Raw genomic sequence first — 26369 nt, forward strand, 5'->3', positions numbered from 1 at the left:
GTTGAAATATACAAGTAACTTGACTCTTGTTATAAGTAGCTCTTAATATACTTTCACATAATGTCAAAAACAAACTGACAGGATGATATGAATATAGGCACACAGCTAAGAAAAAAACGCAACGACACTACAAAACATAAGCCAACATAAACATGTAGTTATTTTATATAAACTAGTGGCTGTGGGTGTACCACCAGGCTCAGTGCTGGGTCCCCTGATCATTTAGGTTGTAAATTAATCATCTTTTATAACTGTGTCATAGTGGATGTCAAACTCTATGCTGATGACACTATGGTTTACGCCCATGAACAATCAGCAGATGGAGCTGCTTTAAAACTACACTTGTTATAAAAATGATCACACAGCAGCTTGATCAGTCGAGGCTGAAGTTTAAATGTTGGAAAAACAATGGGTTTGTTTATTTTGTTTCAGAGTAACCCAAATACAACTAATTTTAAAAAGTTTGTATGAATAGAAAAATTGGTTGGTATAGTTAGTGATTATGAGTGAACTAAGATTTATATTTATCTAACACGTTACAAGACAGAATCACAAAATACCTCACACAGAAATGCACAATTAACATATGCAATGTAAAAGAAAAACACAGCATGTTTTACAGTAACATATAATGTAGATAACATACAGTGGGTCAGTGGGATTGATGAGATGACGGAATTAACATCTGGTACTGATTGAGATGTACAGACTCCTCTGACAAAAGGTGTTTTTTTTTTAATCAACTGTAACTTACTAAAATAACGAGACCTGAGGTGAACCAACATGGACGCTGTAGTTCTTCCTCAAGAAGAGAACGACAACATGACTTGTTTGTCTCAGTGGTTTGTGGTTGTGTCTCTATGTGGTGAGTTTTCTTGCTCGGATTAATGAGAACAAATGTACTTTTTTTTTTAAATTTGCAGGCAGGGACTCGGTGTTGAACATGCTCTCATGGTATCAATTTAAATACTGTGAAATGTAATTTTTCTAAAGGAGAAATTCATGAGAGGATGTAAGATTTCAGAAACACCAACATTTCAGAATGAATCTCTTTTATTAATATTTCATATGAGAAATTACTGATAATTTGATAATAAAATAAGAACATAGTAATGAAAATATGAATTATTATATGCCTAAATCAAAACGTCTTACTTGCTATAATACTGATCCTTTCATTACCTTCAAGTTTTAGTAGTCAAAGAATAATTAATTATTATTAACATCTTATATATACAAAAAACCCCACAGGAAATATTTAGTTTCCTTCTTCCTAAAAACCTGCAGGAGGATATTTGATGTAAATCGGATGTTTATTCATATTCTAATGTAAAGCATTTATTTCTATGTGTTTAAAATTCACAAAAATCTCTGAAAATCATGATTTCAGTTGCGTTCTTAATATTAAAATCTTCTCTACTTTTTAAAAAATATTTCTACTTTTTTCAAGTGTTCTTCGTCTGTGTAGGAGTCAGTCATTATTTATTATTATAATAATGACGTCCACCAACACCTCACAGTTTTATTCTGCATACTCTCATGTTCAGACTTCATTTAGTAATTTGTCTCGTGTAAATGCTCTAAAGGCTGAAAACACAGTTCGATTTAGTGACAGGTAATAAAATGGGACCTTTGCAGACTGAAGGAGCTTTAACTTCTTTTTATTTCATCCAGGTTCATTTCTCAGCTCCGAGGTCAGGATTTGAGCTGGTTCTCTCACAGAGTGAGAACACAGATCCTTCCTGGAATGATTCTTTAACCAGAGTGGATGCTTGTAACTGTCATTGTGTTGTCACAGTGAAAGCCCAGAGCTAACGGCGTGAAGGCTGCAGAGCAGGAACCCACACAGCCCATCTACTGCAGGAAAGGAAGTGTTGATTTTTTATGAGTCCTAATAACCACTGAGAACAGATTCATATCTGCTGCTGTACACACTCATGAACCCCCCCTCCCTCTCTGTAGTTTGTCTCTTAGTGACACTTTTTCCGATGAGCCCTCCACCCACACAGAGTTAAACTGAGCCCAGCGACACACAGAGACGAACCACCCGGAGGTCTCGCCCTTTGGATTTCTTTTATAGAGATTTGGAGTTTTAGCACTTAAAGGTCGCTTTACAGTTTTACTGCCAACAAGTTCTCCTACATACCTGACACAGGTTGTTTGTCAGGACCCTCCAGAACTACAAGAATCAGAGTTTTCTGATCTGACGTCTCTAGAATTTGTCATCTAAGCTATCTAAGCTCTGAGGACCGTGGTTATGCAAATTAATTATTGTTAAGTTTCAGAGACCCAAGTAGTGAGGAGGTCCGGGAGCTAAAGTCAGGACCTAAATCAGGAGCTTCAGTGCGTTCATGTTCTGATTTCAGCCAAAAACGTAATGAACCGTTCTTATAACCAACCACAACACTGCATAAGTGACATTTCTTATACTGATCAAAGTGATAAATGAGATGAACTGATGAGATTTGAATCTGTTGAATACCGATGAAAACTGAAGGTGTCGCTGTTGTATGACTTTTGCTTCACAGCCAATGCAGACAATGTAAAAAACATCCCAAAAAAAGACAAAATTTAATTTTTTCCACTTTCTCAGTTACTAAAATATATTTAATTGTATCATTTTCAACATGTTTTAAGATGAAGTTTGGAGTGTAAATCGTGTCATAGATGTAACTTTAAAAATTTTAGTCAGCTTTTAAATGAGGTCCTACTGTATAAGTAACTTTATATGTACTTTGAGCAGCTTGTAAATGATGTCATACACGTACATTTGTATTTATTTAAATTAGTTTGTAAATAATATCTTATATTTAACTAAATGTAAAATAAATGATTTCATATGTTTAACTTTATATGGATCTTAAGTAACTTGCCCTGCTGTTTTATTTGTGTGTGTAAACAACAGTTTCATCAGCATAGAGTTTTACCTTGACACTGACGCATTTGTAAAGATGGTTAATGTTCAAGTTAACTCCCCAGTTAAGCTGTGCGCTTATAATTGTATCTTCCTGTTCATTTGTTCCTGGCACTTTATTAAAGTATACTGAAAGCTATTTCCAGCCACAGTCAAATTACTTGTAGGTGTCAGTATATCTGGCCAACATAGTCGATTCTGTTCCTAATTGTTTGATCCAAAATCAAATTTAAATTCATAAAAAAGAGGATGTTGATACTAAACAGACAGTGTGATTTTTTTTAATATACATTGAGAATGTTACAGTGATTGAATTTGGCAAACTGGCCACACTCTGCAGAAAGTATTAAAAAAAACAAACATAAGAACCGAAAAAATACTAACAACAACAGAATATTTACCAGACACCTAATGATTCAGCTTAATTTCCTATGAATGTACGAGTCCCTATTAAAGTGGATATAGAGTATTACAATGACACTATAGTACACAATTTAAACTTAGTAACTGCAAATATATGTATATGATATATGTATTTATTATTTTTAGACTGACTGTATCTAACCCGTGCATGAAAACATTCCTTCTACTTGAATTTCTCAATAGTGATGAACTGATGGTGAGAAAAGGCAGAAAAGCAGAAAACAGTCAGTCGGCATGTGTGCCACTGGTGGATGGTCCCTTGTTTCTGAGGATCCTGATCAGAGAGAGTCCACAGCAGTACACCAGACTCTTCACTATCAGCGCTGTGTACAGCAGACAGAGCAGCTTCACCCTGCATTGAGGCTGGAGAGGATCCAGGGGAACCACTGCAACAGAAAGGGATGAAAAAAGAAATCAGTCAGTCCTCTGCTGCTCTGCTGTCTTTGACAGCGTCTCCACGTGAAAATGAATCACTGCTGAACACAGTCACCAATCCTTCATTACCTTGTTCTGTCTGGGCCGCCACTGTGCCCCCCTCGTGCCTGACGTAGCAGCGGTATTTATATGTGTAGAAAGCGTCCCGGTCAACCACCCTGATGGCGGCGGCGCGACCCGACCCTCTGAGCTCCAGCTGCTCTCCCTCAGCAGGGGGCAGCTCCTCCAGAGGACCATCCTGCTTCTGTCTTTTCCAGGAGAACTGGACCAGAGGAGGAGACATGTCTGAGGCCAGACACAGCAGGGAGCTCTTCCCCTCCAGGTGGGCTCTGGATGCTGCTGGGTACACGCTCACCACGGGCTTCACTACCGGCTCATCTGAAGCTTGACAGCAGCAACAAGCAGCACAGACACACATTCACACAGTCAGCAGCAGCTTCCAGCACTGCACTGCATTCAGTCTGATCCTGGAAACTACATGGACTCTGGTCACTAAACTACTCATCAATACAGCACAAAGTTCAGCACATGCACTGGATTCACCTCCACATATATTTACTGTGCTATATATCATGGTTGTATATTATGTCTACGATCAGAGAAAGAGGAAGCTAAAGGAAGTTAAAGATGGCAACAGCAGTTCAATTCTTTAGATTCATGTTTCACTTTTATAAATCATAAGCTCGGAATATATGTGTCATCATAATATTATATTAGGATGTTTTCAATATTTTAACTATATCTTTTACAAAAAGACACACTTAGCATTATTTAACATACAATGACAGTCGTGAGATAAACAGTGTTAACGGCAGATTTCACAATATGAATAATATCACAAGATTTTATTCCTGAAACATTGACCATGATATAGTTTGGTCATATATGTTTGATTTTAAATAAAGAAGTTTGAACGTGTTTTTGTATTTTCTCGTAGCTACACAAGTAGAATGTCTCTAAACATTAAACACACACACACACACACACATATATATATGTATATACATATGTATATATTCCATTTTGTGTCAAATAAATAATTTTTTCATAATGTCATGATGAAAAATGTACACTTAAAATTTACACATAATATTTAACCTCTTATAATTTTGAACAAATTCTACATTAAACCACAAAAGCTACTTTAAATTCTACATTTTGCAAAAAATATTTCCAGTCATAGAAACAACAGAAAACAAATATAATAAAAATAACATATAGCCTATTTCTCTTCAGATAATGCCAAATATATTTCACCTTATTGTTAATATATCTTACACAAAAACACAAACTCACCGTTAAATAAAGAGACATTACAATCATTAAATATACAGTTTTAACCTGAAACATGTATTTACTGTGAATTTTACCTTGGTAATATAGATTTATATATTGTACATCATCATGCTGATATACTGCTTGAAAAGAAAATGTCTTTTCAGTCTATTAATTATATTTAATTGACACTCTCTTGATTATTTAACATTATAAAACTTTTATGTAATGTTGAATATAAAATGTAATTTTTTTCCCAATATTTCATACAGAATAAATCTATCGTCAGAAAACAACTGTGTTCATTTAATGTATTTACCTCCAGAAACTTTAGAAATATCATTTCCCGTGAACAAAATGAACGTTTAGGAAACATTTTACTTTTATGAATTAGACTGAATGTGAAGAATCCTGCTCATCACTGAAATTCACTTTGATCAACTCTAAATTTTGTACAAAAAGTCAACTGAGCAGGAAAATCCTCCACAGTCATTTGTCTAAAAATGAATTGATTTCAGGAGAGAGAAGAGAGAAGACGTCTGATGATTCATTCAGCAGCAGCTGATTCCAGATTGCACTCACAATATCAGAACTTTTTACCTCGAGCAGAAATAAAGAATTCCTTCTGCTGTGCAGTGAGATTTAAACATCTTTTCACAAATTATCCAACCTTTCCATTTCAGAGCGGCTGCATAAGGAACTTTGTACTAACTATGAAAAAACTAACATGTAAAGTCTGAAGCAGCAGAAACTGACTGAAAACACATTTTAAACTTCTTCAGTAAAACAACTGAAGGAAAATAAATGTGGATTCTTACCTGTTACATACAGTTTAGTTCCAGAGCCTAAGATGCCGTAGTACTTTCCTCTCACAGTGAAACAGACTGGTACAAAAACCTGTCTGCTGTTGAATGTGTCAGCTGAGGTGAACGAGTACAAATGATGGACCAGGATCATGTTTCAGCTCCACCAAGTTTTTCTCTCATGTTCACATCAACATGACTGTCTCTTCCTTTCTTCTCTTTTTTGCTCAAATATCTCAACAAATATTCACATATAAATAGTTTCAGACATTCACGTTCCCCTCAGGATGAACTGTGGTAACTTTGGTCCTTTGACTTCGCCACCATCAGGTCAACATTTGAATTTGTCCAAGTCTTTGACTGTGACAGTCTCTTGTATGCATTATACAACATACCATGTAAAAGTACAAAGCTAAAATCACGATACATAATAAAAATACACAGAACACAATAAAATACACAATGTATTGCAGACAAGTGTAATGATGCAGATCACTTCAAATCCATCTCTACAACATAAACGTACTCAACAGTATGTCATGTGGTTCGCTCCTTAAGCTTAGATAAGGAGGTAGATTTAAGAAATGTTTGATTTGTCACAGTTCATTCATGCATTCATTCATTTTTCCACATTACTAACTCTCCTCATTTCATTTCAGACCCTGCCACGACCTCCTGTCCTGCAGTCCCCCCGCTTTTCCTGCCTTTCAGCCACCTGACTCCTCCCCTTCCACCTACTCACCTGTTCCCAACTCCCTAATCAGGTCGTAGTATTTATACTGGCCCATTTTCGCTCCTTTCCTGCCAGATTGCCTATCTTGCTTTCCACGCTGTAGCTTTCCCGCCTTTCTTGGCTGTTTTTCTTGTTTTTTCCTGGTTTTGACCACCTGCCTGGTCTTAGATTGAGCCTCCTGCCTGCTCATTTCGCCTTTTGCCTGGTTCATCTTCCTGCCTGTTACCCAACACGGCCCACCGCCTACTTTTTTCCCTTGCCTCCTCCTTTCTGACGAGCCTTGATGAAGATGAACTGTTCTGAACTTTTACCGATGTCTCTGAGTCCTGAGTCTTGCTATTGAGTCCTTCTCAACCTGAGCCGTCACAGTACAATGTGAACAGTATGGACTCAACCTCAGCTGCGAGCTCTTTGGGACCAGGAACTGAGTTGACCAACGCCATTCGTCGCCATGAACATCAGTTCACATCGGTAGCTATTGGACTGCATGAGGCTTCCTTCCATGAGTGCATCCTGGGCTCCATTAACGAGCTGATCCAGTCCCTCACTGTCCAAACCCAACCACTTCCTGCAGTGTCTCCAGTTCCTGCTCTGGCGGTTTCCACCTCCAAACCCTGCCTATAACCACCTGAATGCTACTCCAGGGAGCCAGGAGCCTGCAAACCTTTCAAACTCCAGCCTTCCTCTGTCCCCATCAAAAAAGCCAGAACCACTTACACCATCTCCTTTCTTACCGGCCTAGCGAGACTCTGGGGAACAGCAGAGCGGGAGAGGCAGTCTCCTATCTATTCATAGGTCAAATTGTTCACGTCTGAGCTGAGGAAGGTGCTCACCATACTGCCCCCAGGACGGATGCTGTGGGGGGTCTGCTGAATTTGAGCCAGGGAGGTAGACAAGTAGTGGACTAATCCATTGAGTTCCAGACTGTAGCAGCTGAAAGTCAGTGGAACCAACTTGCCTTGTGTGACGTCCATTGTGACTATTTTGTGACTTTTTTGTTGATTGTAACTGTTCTCTACAACAAACACACGCAAGTTTTTCTGACCAGATGCCTCCATCAGCAGGACAACATCGTATGTCTGTTTCCTCCAAACCGGTTATAAATCCGTTTTATGGAGACTGTCCTCCCATAAACAAGCAGCCCATATGTCGTTGCTGCAAACAGCTTATTATCACCCATGTTTACCTTTCATTGTTGAGTGATATCTTACAGTCGAGTGAGAAACCGTCAGTTTTTCTGGCAAATATCCCAAAACCACAAGTTTACGTTAAACTGATGAAGCCATCTCGTGGCTGCAGGAAGTATAATGGTATTAAAGGAGGAAGTCAGGTGACGATGTTATAGATCCACAAACTTCACGGGGGAGGAGGTTGTGGATGAATGAATGGGTTGACAACACATTGGACTTTAACACGGGAGACCGCTGTTTGTTTACGATTTCAAACCGATAATTAATGCTGTTTCTCTTAACCATGACCATGAGCGTTCAATTACCTTAACCACTTGTTGTTGAACACTGTTTAAGTCGATCTGTGGCATCTCTCCTGCCGCTGTAGGGACGCTAATTCATGAAACACTCCCAGGGGTCGTATCAGAGACTAGGGACAAAGGACTCAGCTATATACAGCTATACAGCTATAATCACCTTAAGGTCAGGGAACCATCGTTGTGATACTTTAAAACAAATCAAAAGTGACTCCCTGTTGGAGATGGGACATGAACAGCTATATCCTGTGATAAAGTCCAATGTTTTATTGCCCAATGAATTGTTGATGAATTGTCATAACTTTGGTGTAGCGTTTAATCCCGGGAAACCGAATTCCCTGGAATCCACTTCCAACCTATTTCAATAGCGGAAAACTTGGAAAAAAATATTCATTAAGTGTAAACCAAATAAGCTGATAGTAACAGAATATTTCGTATCCCTATTCCCTACTGAAATACGTGATTCCTTTACGTAAATCCTTTACATCCTCCCACAGCGATGCATTGCTGTAGCCGTCAGAGGGCACTGATCCACAACTCAGTTAACCAACTTAGTTAGCCTACGACATGATGTCTAACAACAGCTTTGTGTGGAAACACTTTAAGAGAGTTAACAATGAAGATGCAAAGCGTGTGCTCTGTGAACGAGTGATCAAATGTGCCGGAGGTTCAACAAGTGGTTTGTGGAGACATTTGGAATCTGAGCATGAGAAAACTGAAAGTGAAAGTCCACCAAAGAATGCAAGAACATTGGGTTCATAGCTTATACAAAACACTTCCCACCGCGAAATACTGGCAGAGATGGCAGCATATTAGGGATTTACATTCAAAAGTGTGGTGAAATGCGCCTATCTCAGAACAGCACTGAAGAAAGACGTTCATGATCTCCTGACGAATCCATCCAAGACCTCACAACAAGTGACAAAGATAAGCTGAGAAGTTACTAGACTTGGTGAAGTGTGGTGCAGGCTTCTCTTATTACTGATGTGATGCCCCCTCCCACTCTGTTTGGGGCTTCTCCTATGTGTGCTTTTCCTGTTCTTGTAGGATGCAGGCAGAGTGGCAGAGGTGCGTCCAGACGAATGATGAGCCACACCTGAAGCAACTCCTCCTGATTGCTAGCTTATATAAGAGGGCTGGATATGACAGTTCTCTCTCTCTCCTCCCAGCAGACAGTAGTTTAGGTTTTCATTACTATTTTACTTTATCCTTTGCCTACACTAGACGTTCACACGTTCAAGCACTCATCTCACTACTGATAAAATGGACTCGCATTGGAGGTCGATTTTTGAGCTTTCCTGGTAAGTGACACTTGGGAAAGTTTATTTTGTGCCACATTTAATTGCGAAAGTGTTCACTCGTGTAAATTGTGGGAGATGCACACAGGTATTTGGTTTAGGTCTTGAGTGGGAGAGGGCTTGGTCAGTCTTTTGGTAGATCATTAATGGGCTGAGTGCTGGCCTTAAATGAATGGCTTTGTTTTGAGTTTTTTCTTCCCCTGCTAAATTTTAAACAGTGGATTCTGTTCAGGGAATCCGTTTCAACCAAGTGTGTGGTGAACATGGGTAGAGCATTCTGCTCGGGAACACCTCAGGGGTTTCTGGGGGGTAGCTGGTTTAACTGGTCACCTTCCCTCCCCACTGAGAGGGTACAAGTATCCCCCACAATTAGCAACTCGAAGACGAGGGTTGAGTTAGGTAGTATTTGTTGAGGTAGGCTTTTTGTTGAGGTGCACACGTCACTCTTTGTCCTCTATTTGAAGGTATGACTATGAATATTGTAACTTGTGGAGGATTTATTCAGACTCCTTCAGTGGAGTTATTGGATCAGTGTAAGAAGGACCAATTATTAAAGATTGCTGAGCACTTTGATATTGAGGTGACTGATAAACGTTTGAAAGAAAATTTTTAAAAGCTTTTCTGAAAAATAAACTGGTTGAGATTTTGTCTGAAGTTGTGGGTAAACATGATGGGCTCCACCTACAGTGACCCATGATGCTTTAACATTTGAACAGCAGTTAATGCTTGAATTAGAACAGGACAAAATGTTACAGTATAAACAATTGAAATTGGAAGTGATGAAACAAAAAATGAGAAGGCAAAATTAGAATTGGAACACTATAAAATGAAGCTGATAATAGAGGGAAAGCTGTTTGGTGGGGGTGCTGTTCAGGAAAAAAGTGGATTTGATATTGGAACTAACCTGAAATTGCTTCCCAAGTTCACAGAAAAAGATCCTGACCTGTTGTTTTCTTTGTTTGAGCGGGTGGCAGAGTCCCGGGACTGGTCTGATGAGCATCGCAGCTTATTGTTGTAATGCGTCCTCACAGGTAAGGCACAGGAAGCCCATGCTTCTTTGATGGTGGTAGGGAGTAAAAAGATATGGTAGTTTTAAGTCTGCAGTGTTTGGGAGTGTAAGAGTTGGTTCCTGAGGCCTATCGGCAACGTTTCAGGAATTTGAGAAAGAAGGAACACCAGACCGAATTTGTGCGAGATATGGTTGTAGAGCTTTGCTGGTGTTCTGCATCAGAGGTTAAAACTTTTCAATAACTGTGCGGCTTAGTAGCACTTGAGCAACTGAAAAACTGCGTGTCGGATAATATTGCTACTTAAACAAATGACCGAAAAGTTAAAAGGCCCCAAGAAGCAGCCGTTTTGGCCGATGATTAAATTCTGACTCATAAACAAACATTTGGCGAAACCGCTTAACCGTGCTTTACCTGTGCCTCTCAAGGCCATTTCTCATAGTGAGTTAGCTCAGGAACAAAAGTCTGATCACTCGCTGAAGGCCCTTTTTGAGCCGGTGTCTCCTGAGGGGGACATGGAAACTGCTGCTCAGGGGTATTTTGTGCATAATGATGTCTTGTCTCAGGATGTCTCAGGAACGCAGTTTTGTAGGAAAACCAACTGAGCAAATTGTGGTGCCTGCTAAATTTAGAGAAGCGGTGATGAAAGCTTCCCATGATCATGTAGTGGGTCAAATGGGTTTTTAAAAAAAACATACCATCGCATCTTGCGTCATTTCTTTTGGTCCTGGTTTAAAAGGGATGTATCTGCGTTCATAAAAACTTGCCACACTTGCCAGCTGATGGATAAGCCAAATCAGTCTAGAAGTCCGGCTCCGCTGTGTCCAATTCAAGCTTTGGATCAGCCATTTGAGTATTTACTCATGAACTGTGGGTCTGCTGCCTCCCCCAAAGGCGGTAGTCAATATTTGTTGACAGTGAATGTGATGTGGCAGGCTACCCGCTTTCCAGTAGCCTACTCATTGCGTTCTATTACAGCCAAGTGTGTTGAAGGCACTGTCTCAATTCATTTCTGTGTTTGGCATTCCCAAAGTCATAGAAACTCACCAAGGTTCCAATTTTCGCTCTCAGCTGTTTTCACAGGTTTTGCAGCAGCTTCAGATGAAACACAAGCAGGCGTCGGCTGATCATCCCTTGGTTGCTGTTGGCTGCGAGAGAGTTAGTCCAGGTGAGCACCGGATTTCTGTCTCTGAACAGAATTATTTGATCTCATTGCCTAAAGGAAAATCTAGATTGTGTCACGTCAATTTGTTGAAGCATTATTATGCCCGTGAGTAGTTGTTCCCTGGCTCTAATCAGGTGCCATGTGTAAAACCTGGACTTTGTGTAAGTACAGAGGTGTCTTTGCTGGTGGGGCTAGTTAATGGGTCGGGGGAATGGCCTACAGATGGTGTGTTGCAAGTAAGTTTAAACAACTCAGAGGCATTAAAGTCTTTGCAGGTAGTGCTTGGGCATTTAGATGAGGGTGAGCGCAATGAACTGGTTTCACTTATAACAGCTACCCAGCACTATTTTCAGATGCTCCGTCACAATCACATCTTAATGAACATGACATAGATGTTGTTGATGCTCAACCAATTAAGCAACGCTTTTATCGCGTTTCGCCAGATAAGAGGGCACAATTGGATAAAGAGGTTAAATATATGCTAGATATTAAAATAGCGGAACCATCCATTTCTAGCTGGGCGTCTCCATGTTTACTGGTGAAAAAACCTGATTCCACTTTTCGGCCATGCACTGACTTCGGCAAGGTTAACAGTGTCACAAAACCAGATCTGCTCTCTTTGCCACGCATGGAGGATTGCGTCAACCAAGTAGGCTCAGCTAAATTTGTGAGCAAATTTGATCTACTTCAAGGATACTGGCCAGTGACACTGTCTCCACGGGCCCAGGAGATAAGTGCGTTTATAACTCCTACCGGTTTGTATTCTTATAGGGTGATGCCTTTTGGTTTACGTAATGCCACGGCCACATTCCAGCGGCTGATGAACCGTTCGGTGGCCGATCTGTGGGGTTGTGCATGTGTATCTTGATGAATTTGTCAACTTCAGTGACACATGGGACAAACATCTACAGAGGATTCGTGCACTGTTTGACAGGTTGGTCCGGGCACAGTTAACGGTGAATTTGCTCGAGCTAGAGTTACCTACTTAAAGAAAGTGACTAGTGGGGGAGGTTCGTCCCGTTAAGGCCAAAGTGGAATCAGTCAAGAATTTTCAATCCTTTGTAAGTAAAAAAGGAGTTTTCCTGGCATGGTGGGCTATTATAAAAGTTTTTGTAAGAACTTCTCTTCAGTTGTGGCGCCCCTCACTGACCTTTTGAAGTCTAAGGTCAAGCTTGTTTAGTCAGCCAAGGTCCAGTGTGCTTCTGAAGATTCAGTTCCCTTCAGTTGAACTATTCTGTTGTTGAGAAGGAGGCCCTGGCATTAATTTGGGGATTACAGCATTTTGAGGTGACTGTTGGTTCTGGGACTCCTCTCGTAGTGTACACAGACCATAATCCTCTTACTTTCTTGTTTTCTTTACAAAATCCTCATCAACTCTTAATGAGATGGACATTATTTTTGGAGCCATGTCGTTTGGATATCTGCCATATTAAAGGTGCTGAAAATGTAGCGGCTGATGCCCTTTCCCGCGTCTTGTAGATGCACAGTGCATAACTGTAGCTAAACATTGCCCATATTTGAAGAAATTGTAGTATTTAACATTGGACCTTTTTGTGATGTTGTGGCGGAGAACCTGGCGGGGCTCCGTTTTTATGCAGGGGGTGTGATGCCCCCTCCCACTCTGTTTGGGGCTTCTCGTGTGTGTGTTTTTCCTGTTCTCTTAATTTGCAGGCAGAGTGGCAGAGGTGCGTCCAGACGGATGATGAGCTACACCTGAAGCATCTCCTCCTGATTGCTAGCTTATATAAGAGGGCTGGATATGACAGTTCTCTCTCTCTCTCCTCCCAGCAGACAGTAGTTTGGGTTTTCATTACTATTTTACTTCATCCTTTGCCTACACCAGACGTTCACACGTTCAAGCACTCATCTCACTACTGATACAATGGACTCGCATATCTCCCAGTAAAATTTGTGGATTGTCTAATATTAGTGAAATAAATGTGTTACTTTGATCCTTGATTCTTGGTGTGGTCAACCTTGTTCGTCACGAAGTTGAGCTTGTTCGTGACACTGATTGCAATTCCTCTTAGAACAAAAAGATTCATGAGCGTGAATCTGAACCTGGTTTGAACACTAGGAGAAAATGGAATCTGTCCCTGTTAATCTGTATCTCAGCCTTTGGCTTGGAGCCTCATCAGACTTGTCTTTGTGTCCTTGGAGCTGGAGGTGAAATAAGTGAACCTGGGCTGTGGTTTGCTGCTCTCTTCCTGTCACAAACACTATTTGACATCTGTTCATCTGTAGGTTTTTGTTCAGGCTGCAGGGATCATTTCTCACTGTGGGAATCAAACTTCCAGCAGGCGCAGTAGTAGGTGGCTGAATGAGAGAGTTCAACTTTCTCTATCTTCAACTCACAGCCGTTCTGTTTATTCTCAGCTGTGAAATCATCTTTCTGAGGATGATCGTAACCTGAATATATATCGCAATTGCTCTTCTCAATAGCAAGAATCAATGTGAATGTTTCTGTGTCTTTCTTCTGGAACCAGTATATATAATCTATGTCACACTGGTGAGTTCCTCCACAGCTGAAGGAGACTGTGTCACCAACTTTCCTGGTCAATGATAACTGGTCCTGAATCAGCTCTGCTGCCGTGGCAACCAGCGCTGTAGAGAAACAGACAGATGAAGGTTCGTGTGACAGTGTTTGTTAAAGGTTGAGTTTGTTGGCTCCCTATTGGCTGGAAACACTCACCTGAACACAGACAGCACAGAGCAGCAGCTGGGAGGAAAAGCATTTTGTGCAGTGGTGTTTCCTCTGGTGAACCTGGGGAGAAGTGGCGCTCTGACGCAGCCGAGGCCAAACAAGGACGAGCTGTGAGATCAGACCGGGGCCACGTGGTTTCTGACAGGTCCTCAAACCTCCCATCAGCCCCCGCGGCCCACAGAAGAGGCTGCTGATGATTGACGGCTCAACCGAAGCTGTGGTGTGGTTTTCCGCTGAGTGGGAGGTTTTAAGGGGGAAAGAAAAGTGACAAACTCTGGTGAGTTGAACGGTGAAAACGATCATTTCATGGCAGGAACATTCAAGTATAACACGCTTCTATTTTCAGTGTGTGATTGGTCAAACTGGGACCTTCAGTCTCCAACATGCTGTTTGTTTGTTGTTGTTGTTGTTGTTGTTGTTAGTTATTGTTATTGTTATTATCACATTTTGTTTTAGTAATTATTTGTCATACACATTTTTGACAATTTAAGATATAGAATAAAATCACTTTGACAATCCTTCTTGTTTGTAGACAAAATCAATTTGTTCCATCTGAATGATTTTGGTACTTTTCCAGTATTTTAAGTATTTGTAGTTTAAAATGAACGTCTGAATATTTCTGTTGATCAAATACTTAGTCTCTTTTTTGTATCAAAGCATAAATAGGCAGTGTGCTTGTTCTTGTTCAGTTCTGTTTTTATCTATACATGTTGTTTATCATATTGTTGTCAGCAGTGGGTTTCCTCCGGGTGCTCCGGCTTCCTCCCACAGTCCGAAGACGTGCAGGTCAATCGGCGGCTCTAAATTGGCCGTAGGTGTGAACGTGATCGTGACCGGTTGTTTGTCTCCATGTGTTTGTCTGCCCTTTGACAGACTGGTGACCTGTCCAGGGCGCACCCCGCCTCTCAGCCAATGTCAGCCGGGACTGGCTCCAGCCCCCCCCACGACCCTCAAGGGATGAGCAGTAAAGCTAATGGATGGATGAATGTTTGCTTGTCCTTTGTCTGGAATTGCTTTTAATTCTAATAATAATTTTTCTATTATAGTAAACACTTACAGAGAAATTAAATATCCGTCCATAAATATTAGATAACAGTTTTAGAACCAGACACAGTCACCAGTTCTATTTATTTTATTCATTTAAAACCAAGTTTAAATCTCCCACTTTTATACTAAATATTTTACATAATTACAAAACATTCTTTAAACTCATGCCTCTGCTTCAAACCCAGTTTTGACCTCATACTGAAGTTTAAGTTACATTACCACCATCTGTTCTGTGCTGCTGCTGTCAAGAATAAAGCTGACACACTGCTGTCCTCTGGTGGCTGCAACAACACACTGACTCAAAATGTAGGCCTTCCGCTATTCAATATACCTCCACTACTACTACTATTGGCGCCCTCTAATGTTGTTGTGCTTATTTCTTGTGTTTATTTTCATTTTCATATCAGCCCTGCCTCTAAATTTGTGAAATCAGGCTAGACAGCATAGAGCAGCTTCAAGAAGTATTCAGACCCCTTCACTTTTTGCACTTTTTGTTGTTGTTGTAGATTTGATCTTTAATGGATAAAATTGTCATTTTTGCCTATTAATCCACACTCAGCAAACCCATTATGAAAGAGTGACAACATGTTTTCACCGCCCTGCCTCCGTCCCTTACTCAACTCCTCGCCGCCAGCTGCCTTCTCCCCTCTGCGCCCAGCTACCAGAACCCTTAGTCTCCTTCAACCTTCTTCTCCCCGGTGCAAGTAATAAACTCTCTAATGCCTCCGAGTGCTCGGTCAATGTACTGCGTTCAGTGGCCACCTGTGGCGAACTGAATTGAGTTTAGAAAGGAACACACCGTTGTGTATAAGGTCTCGCAATTCACACTGCATGACAGGACAAAGACCAAGCCAAGAAGTCCGAAGAACTCTCTGTAGACCTCCGTGATTGAAATTGAGGCAAGGCATAGATCAGGGCAAGGGTATAAAACCATTTCTAAAGCTCTGAGTTTTCCCAGCGGCCTCTATCAGTGTGAAATGGAAGACATCTGGATCCACCAGGACTCTTCCTAGAGTTGGCCATCCGGACCAACGGAGAAACCGGTCCAGAAGAGCTTTGGTCAGGGAGGTGACCGAGAACCCAACGGTCACTCTAACAGAGCCTCAGGAGTCCTCTGCAGAGATGGGAGAACCTGCCATAAGGACGGCCGTCTCAGCGGCAGGTCAGCAGTCAGGTCTTTTTGGTAGAGTGGCAGGACAGAAGCCACTTTGAGTAGAAGACAGATGACAGCCTGCTGGGAGTTTGTCAAAAAGCATTGAAAGAACTCTGAGGGCATGAGGAAAATGTTTCTCTGGTCTGATGAGGCATGCTGTGTGTGGGGGGGTGGAGGGGTCTCTGCAACAGGGACCGGGAGACTGGTCTGAACTGAGGGAAGGGAGAATGCAGCCCAATATAGAGAGGTCCTCGAAGAAAACCTGCATGTGACCTGAGATTGGGACGACGGTTCACCTCTCAGCACAACAACTAGAAGCGCACAGCCAAGACAACGCTGGAGTGGCTTCAGGACAAGTCTCTGACTGTCCGTGAGTGGTCCAGCTAAAGGCCAGACTTTAACCCCATAGAACATCTGTGGAGAGACCTGAAGATGGCAGTTAACAGACGCTTGCCATCCAATCTGAGCGAGCTTGAGAGGATCTGCCAGGAAGAACAGGATAAACTGCCCAAATCCAGGTGTGCAAGGCTTGTCGAGACTCACCCAAGAAGACTCGAAGCTGTAACTGTGCAAAAAGTGGATCTGAGTCTGAATACTTTGTATGTGTATTTATTTTCATATTTATATTCTTTTCATTTATCTGTTTTACAGTTTTTTGTTTCTGTTTAATGTTTAAACATAAGTGTATGTCAAGCACTTTCAGCCCGACTTAGTGTATGATGTGCTCCATAAATAGACTCAACCACTGCTACTTCTACTTCTACCGCTGCTGCTGCTGCTGCTGCTGCTACTGCTGCTACTACTAATACTGCTCCCAATACTCATTGGTGGAATGTGACGGAATTACTCCTGCACCGGATTTTGGGTACATTTTTAAGGTAATTGTACTTAAGCGGAGTACGTGCGCTCTATTCTACTTTATATTTCTACTTCACTACATTGCAGTACTGCACTACGTCACTGCTACTGCCACCTCAGCACCACGAGGCGAGCAGCTGGTGTGGAGCAGTGTGCCGCTGCAGCCAGCAGAGGGCAGCAGAATAAAACTCTAACCCACTACGGCGGCGGCAGCCGCAGCGGAAGGCACTGATTTATTCATTCCACGGCACATTGCATTTAAGGTGATGGTGATTCACGTTAAAACGTGCACGACAGCCAGAAGCACGCGCAGAAGAATGGAAGAAACGAAGTGCACGTAAAATACAACCGCGAGAACCAGGCCAGCGGGGACACGCGAGACTAGGGCGCGGAGGCTGAGGCGGTGTGTTGTCTCAACCGGCAGAGAGCAGCAGTGCGGGCGCGACGTGAGTGTGACACGGATGCATGCGCGGGGCTAAGTACAGAAACGCCGGCATCAGCCACGACTGACGTGAACACACGCCCAACGAGCACAGCCACGAGCTGCTGCCCGGTGTCGAACACTCGTGTCCTTGAATAATCGGTTTGGCCGTTTTGCTTGATTACACATCACTGATTGTACCGCCGCCACCATTAGAATGCTGCTGTGAGATTAGAGCCATTCAACACATGATCTGTTTTATCGGATTTCTAATCGATCGGTGCTCGGTCCGCGTTGCAGCCTCTGCGCTCCCGTGACAGGGATTTGCGATCTCGGCGAGGCTCTCTCCTGGTCCAAAGAAAGTCACACCCACATCACCACAAGGCTCGCCCTCGAGCCCGGTGGCTCACCTAGTCACGGCCGTGCGACCGCGAGGATTTACCTGCAGCAGCAGTGGCTGCGACCTCGCCGTAGAAATGTCCACTCGGGTCACGGCGCAGTAGGTCAATAAAAGTGCGAACGCACGCAAGGGGGGTTATCCGAGGGCAGTGTATGCAACACGTGGTCTTTAGGTCCCGCGTATCGTGCCCTCTTGAGAGCGGAGGAGAGGTGACGGAGCTCGCCCTCCTTCAGGGTGGACGCGCTGGTCCATCCTCGCCGATGCCATGGATCCGCATCAGCTGCTCTGATGGGAACGAGCCGGTCCAGGGCAAAAACTTTAAAGGTTTCCTTGACAGGTGTGGTGGAATAACTGGCCTTATACGGGGGGGGGGGGCACAACAACAGAAGCGCAAGTGACTGAAAGACACTTGGTGTAAGTATGAAATGAGATGACAACGGATCGTGAGAAAATGGGCCCCTGGGCACAGACAGGTAAAAGGCGCCACATCCCTGCTATGGGGGACCCCCAGACTGAAAGAGACACAACACGTCCACAGACGACTCCGACACTGTTTGCGGTCTCCTTGTGTCTTTTAACCGAGCTCAGTCACTTCACAGAGGCTCCCGGGCCCCTGGGCCTGTGCCCGCTCCGCCCGCATCCATGTGTAGCAACTAACACCAGTTGTTAGTAGTTTAGGGCCTGAAGAAGTGATGTAATGGATCATATGTTTAACTGAGCCATTAAATGATTAATCAATGGGGATAACCTTTTTTCTGTTCTTTTCTTTTTGAATTAATAATGAATTACCATTTTATTTTGTTTCGTTTTTTTAATGTTTGTACTTTTTTTATTCTTTTTTATTTCGAGTTATTTTATTTTTTCCAGTAATCTTGTCTGTTTTAATTCACTTTGTTTTATCATTTTATTTTGTTAATTTCTCTCGTTTTTTTTCTAAATTTCTATTTATTTAATCTTATTTTTTTCCTTAAATATTCTTTTAATTTAAATTTCTATCGTTTTATTTTGTTAATGTCACATTTTCTTTTTGTTTTTGTTGTTTTTGTTTCTCATATCAAGTGTTTTTCGTGCTTATCGATTGTTTTGAGTTATGTCGTTGAATCTCTAAATTTTGGTGAGTGTTATTTTTATTTTGCGACTTGATTCCGTTCCTCGGTTTTCCTTTTATTTATCACTGTGCTTGTTTACATCACCTAATCCCAGAATGAGAGCCGGGTTCCCGGAACTTTCTGCCGTCGGCATCATTTACCGTCAGCGCGGACCACCCTCCTGCCTCTCTGCCCGACTACACAATAAAGTAGTTCTCCTCCATAACGCACCTGCGCGCTCCGTTTTAACGCGCAGGTTTAATCGTGACTGGGATTTTCTGAGAGGAAAACGTCCGACGTTATTTTCCACGCTGTCGACAACGAGCCAGCGAGTCATTTTTGTTTACTACGTAGTCACATTTGGCGCGAAAATTGCGGATGACGACAAAAAAAAAAAAATGGCCCCAGCCGAAGTATTAAAGGTCCCCGGAGCCGCCGCTTGCAGTGAGTCACGCTGAGACAGCCGAGCCGAGCCGAGCCGAGCCGAGCCGCGGTGGTCGTCGCTATCGCAGAGCCGTAGCTCTCTGACTGGGAGAGGTCGTCCTTTTCACACACGGACTCTGAGAGAACCCAGTCCGAAGGTTCAGCCCTCGCCCGACGGGACACTTGGATTTTCACGTCGGTCCCGTCAAGTTCACTCCGGGAGACGTAACGGTGAGTGTGAACTGCGGCTCGCGGCCGTCGGACCCGCTCCGGTTCTCCTCGGGGCAGTTTTCTCCCGAAACCTGTCGCCGAAACGAGCCGAATTTACCCCTGATGTTAGCCGTCGCCGCGGTCACAAACCGTGTTTTCATAGCCGTTACCGACCCCGGCGATTTCATAGTAATACGGATTTACATATTTTGATAAGGGAGTCTGGTGGCCGTTAGCGATCTTCAGAGCAGTTTTCTATCCGGGCAAGTCGCGCATTCTCTACCCTCATGTGTAAATCAAACAGAGATTCGTAAATGTTTGTATGGAAAACAGATGGGGAGCTGTCGACAGCTTTTTAAGTTTGTTGTGTGTTTATGCCGAAGTTTGGAGTGTCTTCTACTGATAGTGAGTCTTTGTATTTGAGTCTTATTTTGTAGTGCTGACCTTTTTAATCGTAACCAAAAGAGCCTTAAATTTAGTGTTTCCCGGATGAAGTTTGGTGTGACAACCGTACTTTCTACCTTTTCTTTGCCTACTTTACCGCTGCCGAATTTACACCCAGATTTAGTTTTGACCGTGGGCACAAGCCGTGTTCCGATATCTGTGGACGAAACCGGTGACCCTTCTGAGTTTAGACCATTTAATCGCCGCGGTAGCCGGAGGCTGGTGGTGTATCTCCTCAGCGCCAACACCTCCACCTGTCAGTATTTGGTTAAACCGTGTGTCGTTTTCCCACATATTTTCCCCTCGAGCGTCACAGACCGTGACGGGTCATGGAGTTCAGTGTATAAAAAAAACAAAGAAACCGGCAACTCCTACCTGATAACACCTGAATAGTGGAAACATATTTTCCCATTAACGCAGCTCTGTTTGTGTAAGTTTTATATGTTGTTGGTTGACACAGTTTCCCCTCAGATGCAACACACACGGATTTGTAGAGAAATGTATTAACCCACACTTTTGAGGCTTTATGTTATGGGTTATATATTTTTCAGTTTTTTTAGCGTTTGTTTTTTTAATCAGGGCTTTTTGGTGGATTCTCACAGGCCTTCCTGTGTCCATAAAGAATCTGTGTAGTACAGTCCTGCGTTCTCTTGATAACTTGGCCATTAAATCCTACGTTTAAAAGATGGCATTCATGGAACCACGCTAACACGAATAACACCCAGAACACATCGTCTCCTTTTTTTAAGAATACGAGATAACGCTTCTCAAGAGGTTTGGGGTGATTTACATGACAAATTTAAGTGCCGCCTCCTGATAAAGACCAGTCTTTGGGTCACATTGCACAGTGATAAGACGTCCGTGTAAACAACGTTGAATCCACTGAATCTTGATGGAGTTTGGTGTAACATTCTCCGCATACCAGACAATAGCATCCATTGTAAGTTGACGTTAGTATTGGACTTTAAGGCAGTAGTGGGTTTGTGTTTGAGCAGTTTTGGTTTTTTTTGTTTTCTCTCTCCAGGATTACTTGAGGTAACGTGATTATTTAGTGTTAAATCCTCTCATTTCTGTCCGTGGAGATGTTTGTGCCAGATATTTAATTACCAGTGGTTGTACCGTGACAATGTCCATGGTGCCCACTGGTTGATTTAAAGTAAGTTAAATGTGCATTATGGTCATGTTTGTGTCACTGGGAATCTGTATCACCTATAAAATTCATGCAAGAACCTGGACTGTGGCAGCTGGTCTGGTACCCCCCCCCCCCCACACACACACACACGGATGCCAATACTTTTCCTCTTAGTAATTTAAAATATCTGATATCTGTTATGCTAATTAGTGTTTTCAGGGTGGAACTGAATCTGCAGTTGAACAGCTGCAATTAGTGACATGGAGATTGAAACCACAGAGTATAAAGCTTTTACAGGTTAATTGTGAAATGAATTCTGTATCTCTTATTTTCTCTATATTCAGCTTTATGTAATCTCTTGTTGAATATTTCTGTGTGTCTGGAAACTTGCTAGGCCTAACCTCATGTTTTGTGCCTCCACAGGCAGCGATAATGCCGCCGGTGTTAACCAAGTCCAGCGCCAACTACGATAACGACTACGACACGGTCCAGCCCTTATTCTTCCTGGATGGCGAGGAGGAGGACTTCTACCCTCCTCCGCGGAGCCAGCTCCTCCCAGGGCCCAGTGAGGACATCTGGAAGAAGTTCGAGCTGCTGCCAACACCTCCCCTGTCCCCCAGTCGGAGACCCTCCCTGTCTGATGTCCCGCTGTCCGCCGCAGACCACCTGGAGGCAGTGTCCGACCTGCTGGACGAGGACTGCAATCCCTCCGCGGCCTACCTCCAGTCCTTCATCATCCAGGACTGCATGTGGAGCAGCAGCTTTGCCGCCACCACCAAGCTGGAGAAGGTTGTGTCTGAGAGGCTGGCCTTGCTCCGGTCCCGCCGAGACTCCCTCACTACCACCGCCGCCACCACCACCAACAACACTAACAGCATCCCAGACAGAGCAGCTGATCAGCAGGTGGACAGGTCTCAGGTGACCACCGGGTACCTGCAGGACCTCCACACAGACTGTATCGACCCCTCTGTGGTGTTTCCATACACCAGCCTGAGCGAGAAGAGCGACGGTGGAGCAGCGATGGGGGTGGGATCGGAACTGTGTCTGGACTCGCCGCCGCTCAGCAGCAGCGACAGTGAATCAGGTGGGAAGCAGGCTTTTATTTTGGAAAGTCACAACTTTAATCCTGCATTTCAGAGTTACTCAGCAGCTAAAGATGAATTGCTGTTTATTCCAACTTTGGTCTTATGGTCATAGTTTCGTCCATCACTTCTATCGATTATAACAACATTGTACAGTTTACAGTTGAGCAGCATGCAGAGGTGCTCCACTGATTTGATTTGATTTTATTTATTTTTACACACCAAGGTCAGTTTTCTCACCGTGGTTAGTACTAATCAGCTTGATAGTACAAACTTGTAAAATGTCCTCTGTGGCTCTGGAGGAGGAAATAAGCCTCAGGTTGACAGACTAATGTCATCAGGGTTGTCTCAGACTGGGTTCGGAGACTAGAGGTCTCGACAAGAGAGGCTGCATTCAAACCTGGAGCTGTGGGGTTTGAAAAATGCGGCTGTTTACCAGGCCAGGAGGCTCATTGTGGGAAATGTAGGAGCCAGTGTTTTTGGAGTTTGAGCCACAACAGGATGTCTCAGCATCTGTTCCTCTGGTTCTGACACTCCTTCATTTTGTCTCGTGAGTCCTCAACGCTTAATGGATTACAGTACTAAATGTCGAAGTGACCCTTTAATAGCCGACACCTGCAAACAAGGTACGATATCGGATAATACAGGTTTTGAATTACTGTAAAATGGGCCTCAGTGTGTCTCCTCCAAGTCTGAAGAACATGTTGAACGTGTTTCTTTCCGCCATGAAAAATACTTGTGGAACATATGTTGGAAATATTTTGAATGCTGCATTGTTGCACTTTCCTTCTTCACAGATGACTGTTGCTGCGTTGCCAACTGTCAATCAGCAGAACAGCATGAAACTGACGTTCAGATACAAATACCATAAAAACAGTGCTCCATATCACCACCAGTGGTCAAAAGCTCCGCAGGGTGCCTTTAATATGTCACCTTCCATTTATTTATCTGTGACTTAGCCTTGTGATATTCCCTTTTAAAATACCTAGAATACGTCTATATGTTAACTCTGGAATGTAGTGGTACATAATTTAAGAATTAGGTTTCAAAAAAAGGAAAATGATGGTCAAAACTACCAAAAGAAATTAAAAAAAAAAAAAGTAAATATCCTTTTCTAAGTCTGTACAACATAAAACTGCATTTTATTTTCGTTTTAATCGTGAAACATTGTAACTTTAAAAAAATGCTGCAGTGACTGTTATTAGTAGTAGATTGATCAAATATGATGTTAATAGCAGGACCAAAGGTAGCGGTGGTTGTTGGTACCTGACGAGCAACAGCAGAAGTAGAACTGACAGTTTTAATGACCGCCAGCACTTACACCTGAATGTTCTGCTTATTTTTCCCCAGAAGAAGAAGAGGGGCCTGAGGAGGAGGAGGATGAAGAGATCGATGTGGTGACAGTGGACAGGCGAAAGGCGTCACAGCGGTCGGACGCCTCCCCGCTGGTGCTGAAACGCTCTCACATCAACATCCACCAGCACAACTACGCCGCCCCGCAGCCCGCGGCGCCCTGCAAACAGCCGGCCGTGAAACGGGCGAAGTCGGAGATCGCCTGCTTGGCGCTGAGGCAGAGCGGCGGCCGCAGGTGCTGGAGTCCACGGTCGGACGGAGAGGACACCGACGACAAACGCAGGACTCACAACGTGCTGGAGAGGCAGCGACGGAACGAGCTGAAGATGAGCTTCTTGGCTCTGAGGGACGAGATCCCGGCGGTGGCCAACAATGACAAAGCGGCCAAGGTGGTGATCCTGAAGAAGGCCACAGAGTTCATCGTGGAGATCCGAGAGGACGAGAGGAGGCTGCTGACGATGAAGGACGAGCTGAGGAAGAGGAGCAGAGAGCTGAAACACAGACTGGAGCAGCTCAGGACTTTACATTAACTGTCAATTGGTTTTCGTGTTAGTTTCTTTTTATTTTATTCATATTTGTTAGTCACATTTACACGTCTGAGACTGAACTCAGAATATTGGGGCTGCAGCTAACGTCTTTTCGGAATGATTGTTAATTAGTGGTTTATTAAGTATCAAAAAAGGAAGAAAAAAAAAGACTAAAGTAACCTGAACGCAGCAGTCAGCGGTGTGCTTGGCTGAGGCACTACATGGACCATAATCCACTGACTGGTGCACTGGCAGCTGGTCTGTAATCAGTCAAACTGTGTCTGTTTGTTTGTATTTTATTTTTATAGACAACTTCTGCACATTTTAATTTATGATAGTTGTGTTTTTTAAGTTTTGTATAAAAAATTCCAATATCTGATCAGGAAGAACACATTTAAATGCAGCATCTGACTCAAAGTGCCATAACTTTAACTACCAGCTGATGATGATCAATGATTGAATATATTTTCAGTTTATTTAATCAATAGTTGCTTCCTAAAGAGTGGAAATTTTTTATTGTATTTTTGAATTGATTTCCTTCATTTTTCAAATAGTTTATATTTTTATATTTTTCTTCTTCAGTTGATTCTTTAGAAAATCAGCTGCACAAAAGGAAGCACATCAGAAGCACTGCAGACTCTTCAAAATAAAAGCCCTTCATACATTGGAGGTCCTGTCGAAGTTACGAGGTGTAAGATTTGTTTTTCCTCACACGAAACTTGCATGTTTCTCTTTAAGAGTAACCACATTAATGGAGGCTGGTTTTTATTTTCTTAATTCCTGTCAGAATGTGAAAAATACCTTCAAACAACCTTCCAAATCCCCAGAAGTCTTCCCTAACGTCGGTGATGTTACACCATACAGCTTCATTGCTAAACTAGTGTCTATGTTAGAAGCCAGAGGACAAAGGTCAGAGAGATTTATAGTTTCAGTTCGATTTAGCAGCTTCTTATTCCAGGGAGGAGTCGAGTTGCAGCCCCTGGAGTTTATTGTGAAATCTGAGGGCGACAGACGTGACCGAGGCTCCTTGGAGATGAATTTTGGCCTCATCTAGAGAAGAGCAGCCGGCTGCATTCAGTGGAAGTGGCTGGAAAAAAGAACAAACTAGTCTAGTGGGACAGTTTCAACTTCCCAGAATGAGACTGGACGTCAGCCAAATATTTTGGAAGTTAAAGAGCCGGTTCTCACTCAGATTTGGAGAAACAAAACATGGAGTTTTCTCCCTGTTTGGTCTTCGGCTTCTCTCTAACCTGGTGCTGGACTCGCAGATTAGTCAACACTGTGGTTTTGTCGTTCAAGAATGTGCAACCTGGCCAACGAACCCAGAGCAGCAGACTGAGGCTCTCCTCATGCTGTGTTTGTCAAACTCAGCTCAGAGAAACCAGAGATACCAGTGGTTCCAGATCTTGAGGTCAGGAGAGATGAGTACCACGCTAGGAAATAGGAAAATCTGAGATCAACTACATAAAATTCCGTTTTTAAGTTGTAGTTTGACTTCTTCAGGCCTGTTCTTCAGACAGCTTTGTCTTTGACAACTCAGACGTACACCATTTCACCGGGGGGCACAAAAAGGATAAAGGAGAAAAAAGAGTTCCTTAACGCGCCCTTTATTAATGCTTAATTTAGTCCTACAGAGACCTTAATCTAAATCGAGCTGTTTGTTCTGAGATCCGTTCATTTGTAAATGACTTTAAAAAGACTAAACGCATTAAAACCCCTTAATTTTAAGAGCCCTTAATTAAGTAGACTACAAGGCAACTTTCCCTTTTATTTACACATTACATGCACTAATTTGTTAGGCAATTAAAAGCAAACATTCAGAAGTTCTTCCCAAATTGTTAATTTTTGTTGATGGATAAATCAATCGATTATAATTAAGTCGTCTTGTTATTTGACAGTTTTTTTTTACCAAGAAGTCCTTAAACTTTGCAGATAATACATAAAAAATCCCTTATTTGGTACAATCCATTACTCTGTCCATCCAAAAT

At 42.7% G+C, this 26369-nt stretch overlaps 2 protein-coding genes across 13 annotated transcripts in view; one reads left to right on the forward strand and one right to left on the reverse strand.

Annotated features, from left to right (window-relative positions):
- The window catches only part of LOC120800122 (immunoglobulin lambda-1 light chain-like), a 29505-nt gene extending 23493 nt beyond the window's left edge, over positions 1 to 6012 (reverse strand). Inside the window, exons 1-3 of one of the 2 annotated variants that reach the window (XM_040145971.1) lie at positions 5866 to 6012; positions 3842 to 4150; positions 3528 to 3723 (exon numbers count right to left, since the gene is read on the reverse strand). In XM_040145971.1, the coding sequence (XP_040001905.1) occupies positions 3563 to 3723; positions 3842 to 4150; positions 5866 to 6004 (609 nt within the window). In that variant the 5' untranslated portion in view covers positions 6005 to 6012 and the 3' untranslated portion in view covers positions 3528 to 3562. Of the gene's footprint in view, positions 1 to 3527; positions 3724 to 3841; positions 4157 to 5865 lie in introns of both variants that reach the window. The other variant, XM_040145970.1, reaches the window with a different exon arrangement.
- Positions 6013 to 6666: 654 nt separating this feature from the next.
- LOC120800118 (transcriptional regulator Myc-B-like) lies at positions 6667 to 25066 on the forward strand. 11 transcript variants are annotated; one of them, XM_040145965.1, is made up of 5 exons: positions 6667 to 9370; positions 10290 to 10398; positions 11446 to 11542; positions 21843 to 22503; positions 23852 to 25066. In XM_040145965.1, the coding sequence occupies exons 4-5, from the start codon at positions 21852 to 21854 to the stop codon at positions 24382 to 24384; spliced, it is 1185 nt and encodes a 394-aa protein (XP_040001899.1). In that variant the 5' UTR covers positions 6667 to 9370; positions 10290 to 10398; positions 11446 to 11542; positions 21843 to 21851; the 3' UTR covers positions 24385 to 25066. The 11 variants fall into 11 exon arrangements, 6 of the variants coding, with proteins under 6 accessions (XP_040001899.1, XP_040001897.1, XP_040001900.1 ...); XM_040145963.1 differs by having other exon boundaries at positions 10332 to 10398; XM_040145966.1 differs by having other exon boundaries at positions 10342 to 10398.
- Positions 25067 to 26369: the final 1303 nt, after the last annotated feature.

Source organism: Xiphias gladius, chromosome 15, assembly GCF_016859285.1.
Source record: "Xiphias gladius isolate SHS-SW01 ecotype Sanya breed wild chromosome 15, ASM1685928v1, whole genome shotgun sequence".
Taxonomy (NCBI): Eukaryota; Metazoa; Chordata; class Actinopteri; order Istiophoriformes; family Xiphiidae; genus Xiphias; species Xiphias gladius.

Excerpts from the sequence above, each read along its gene's own strand:
- LOC120800118 (XM_040145965.1), top strand. The coding sequence starts at position 21,852 with ATGCCGCCGGTGTTAACCAAGTCCAGCGCCAACTACGATAACGACTAC. Across the intron at positions 22,504-23,851 it reads CAGCAGCGACAGTGAATCAG|AAGAAGAAGAGGGGCCTGAG; the intron begins GTGGGAAGCAGG and ends ATTTTTCCCCAG.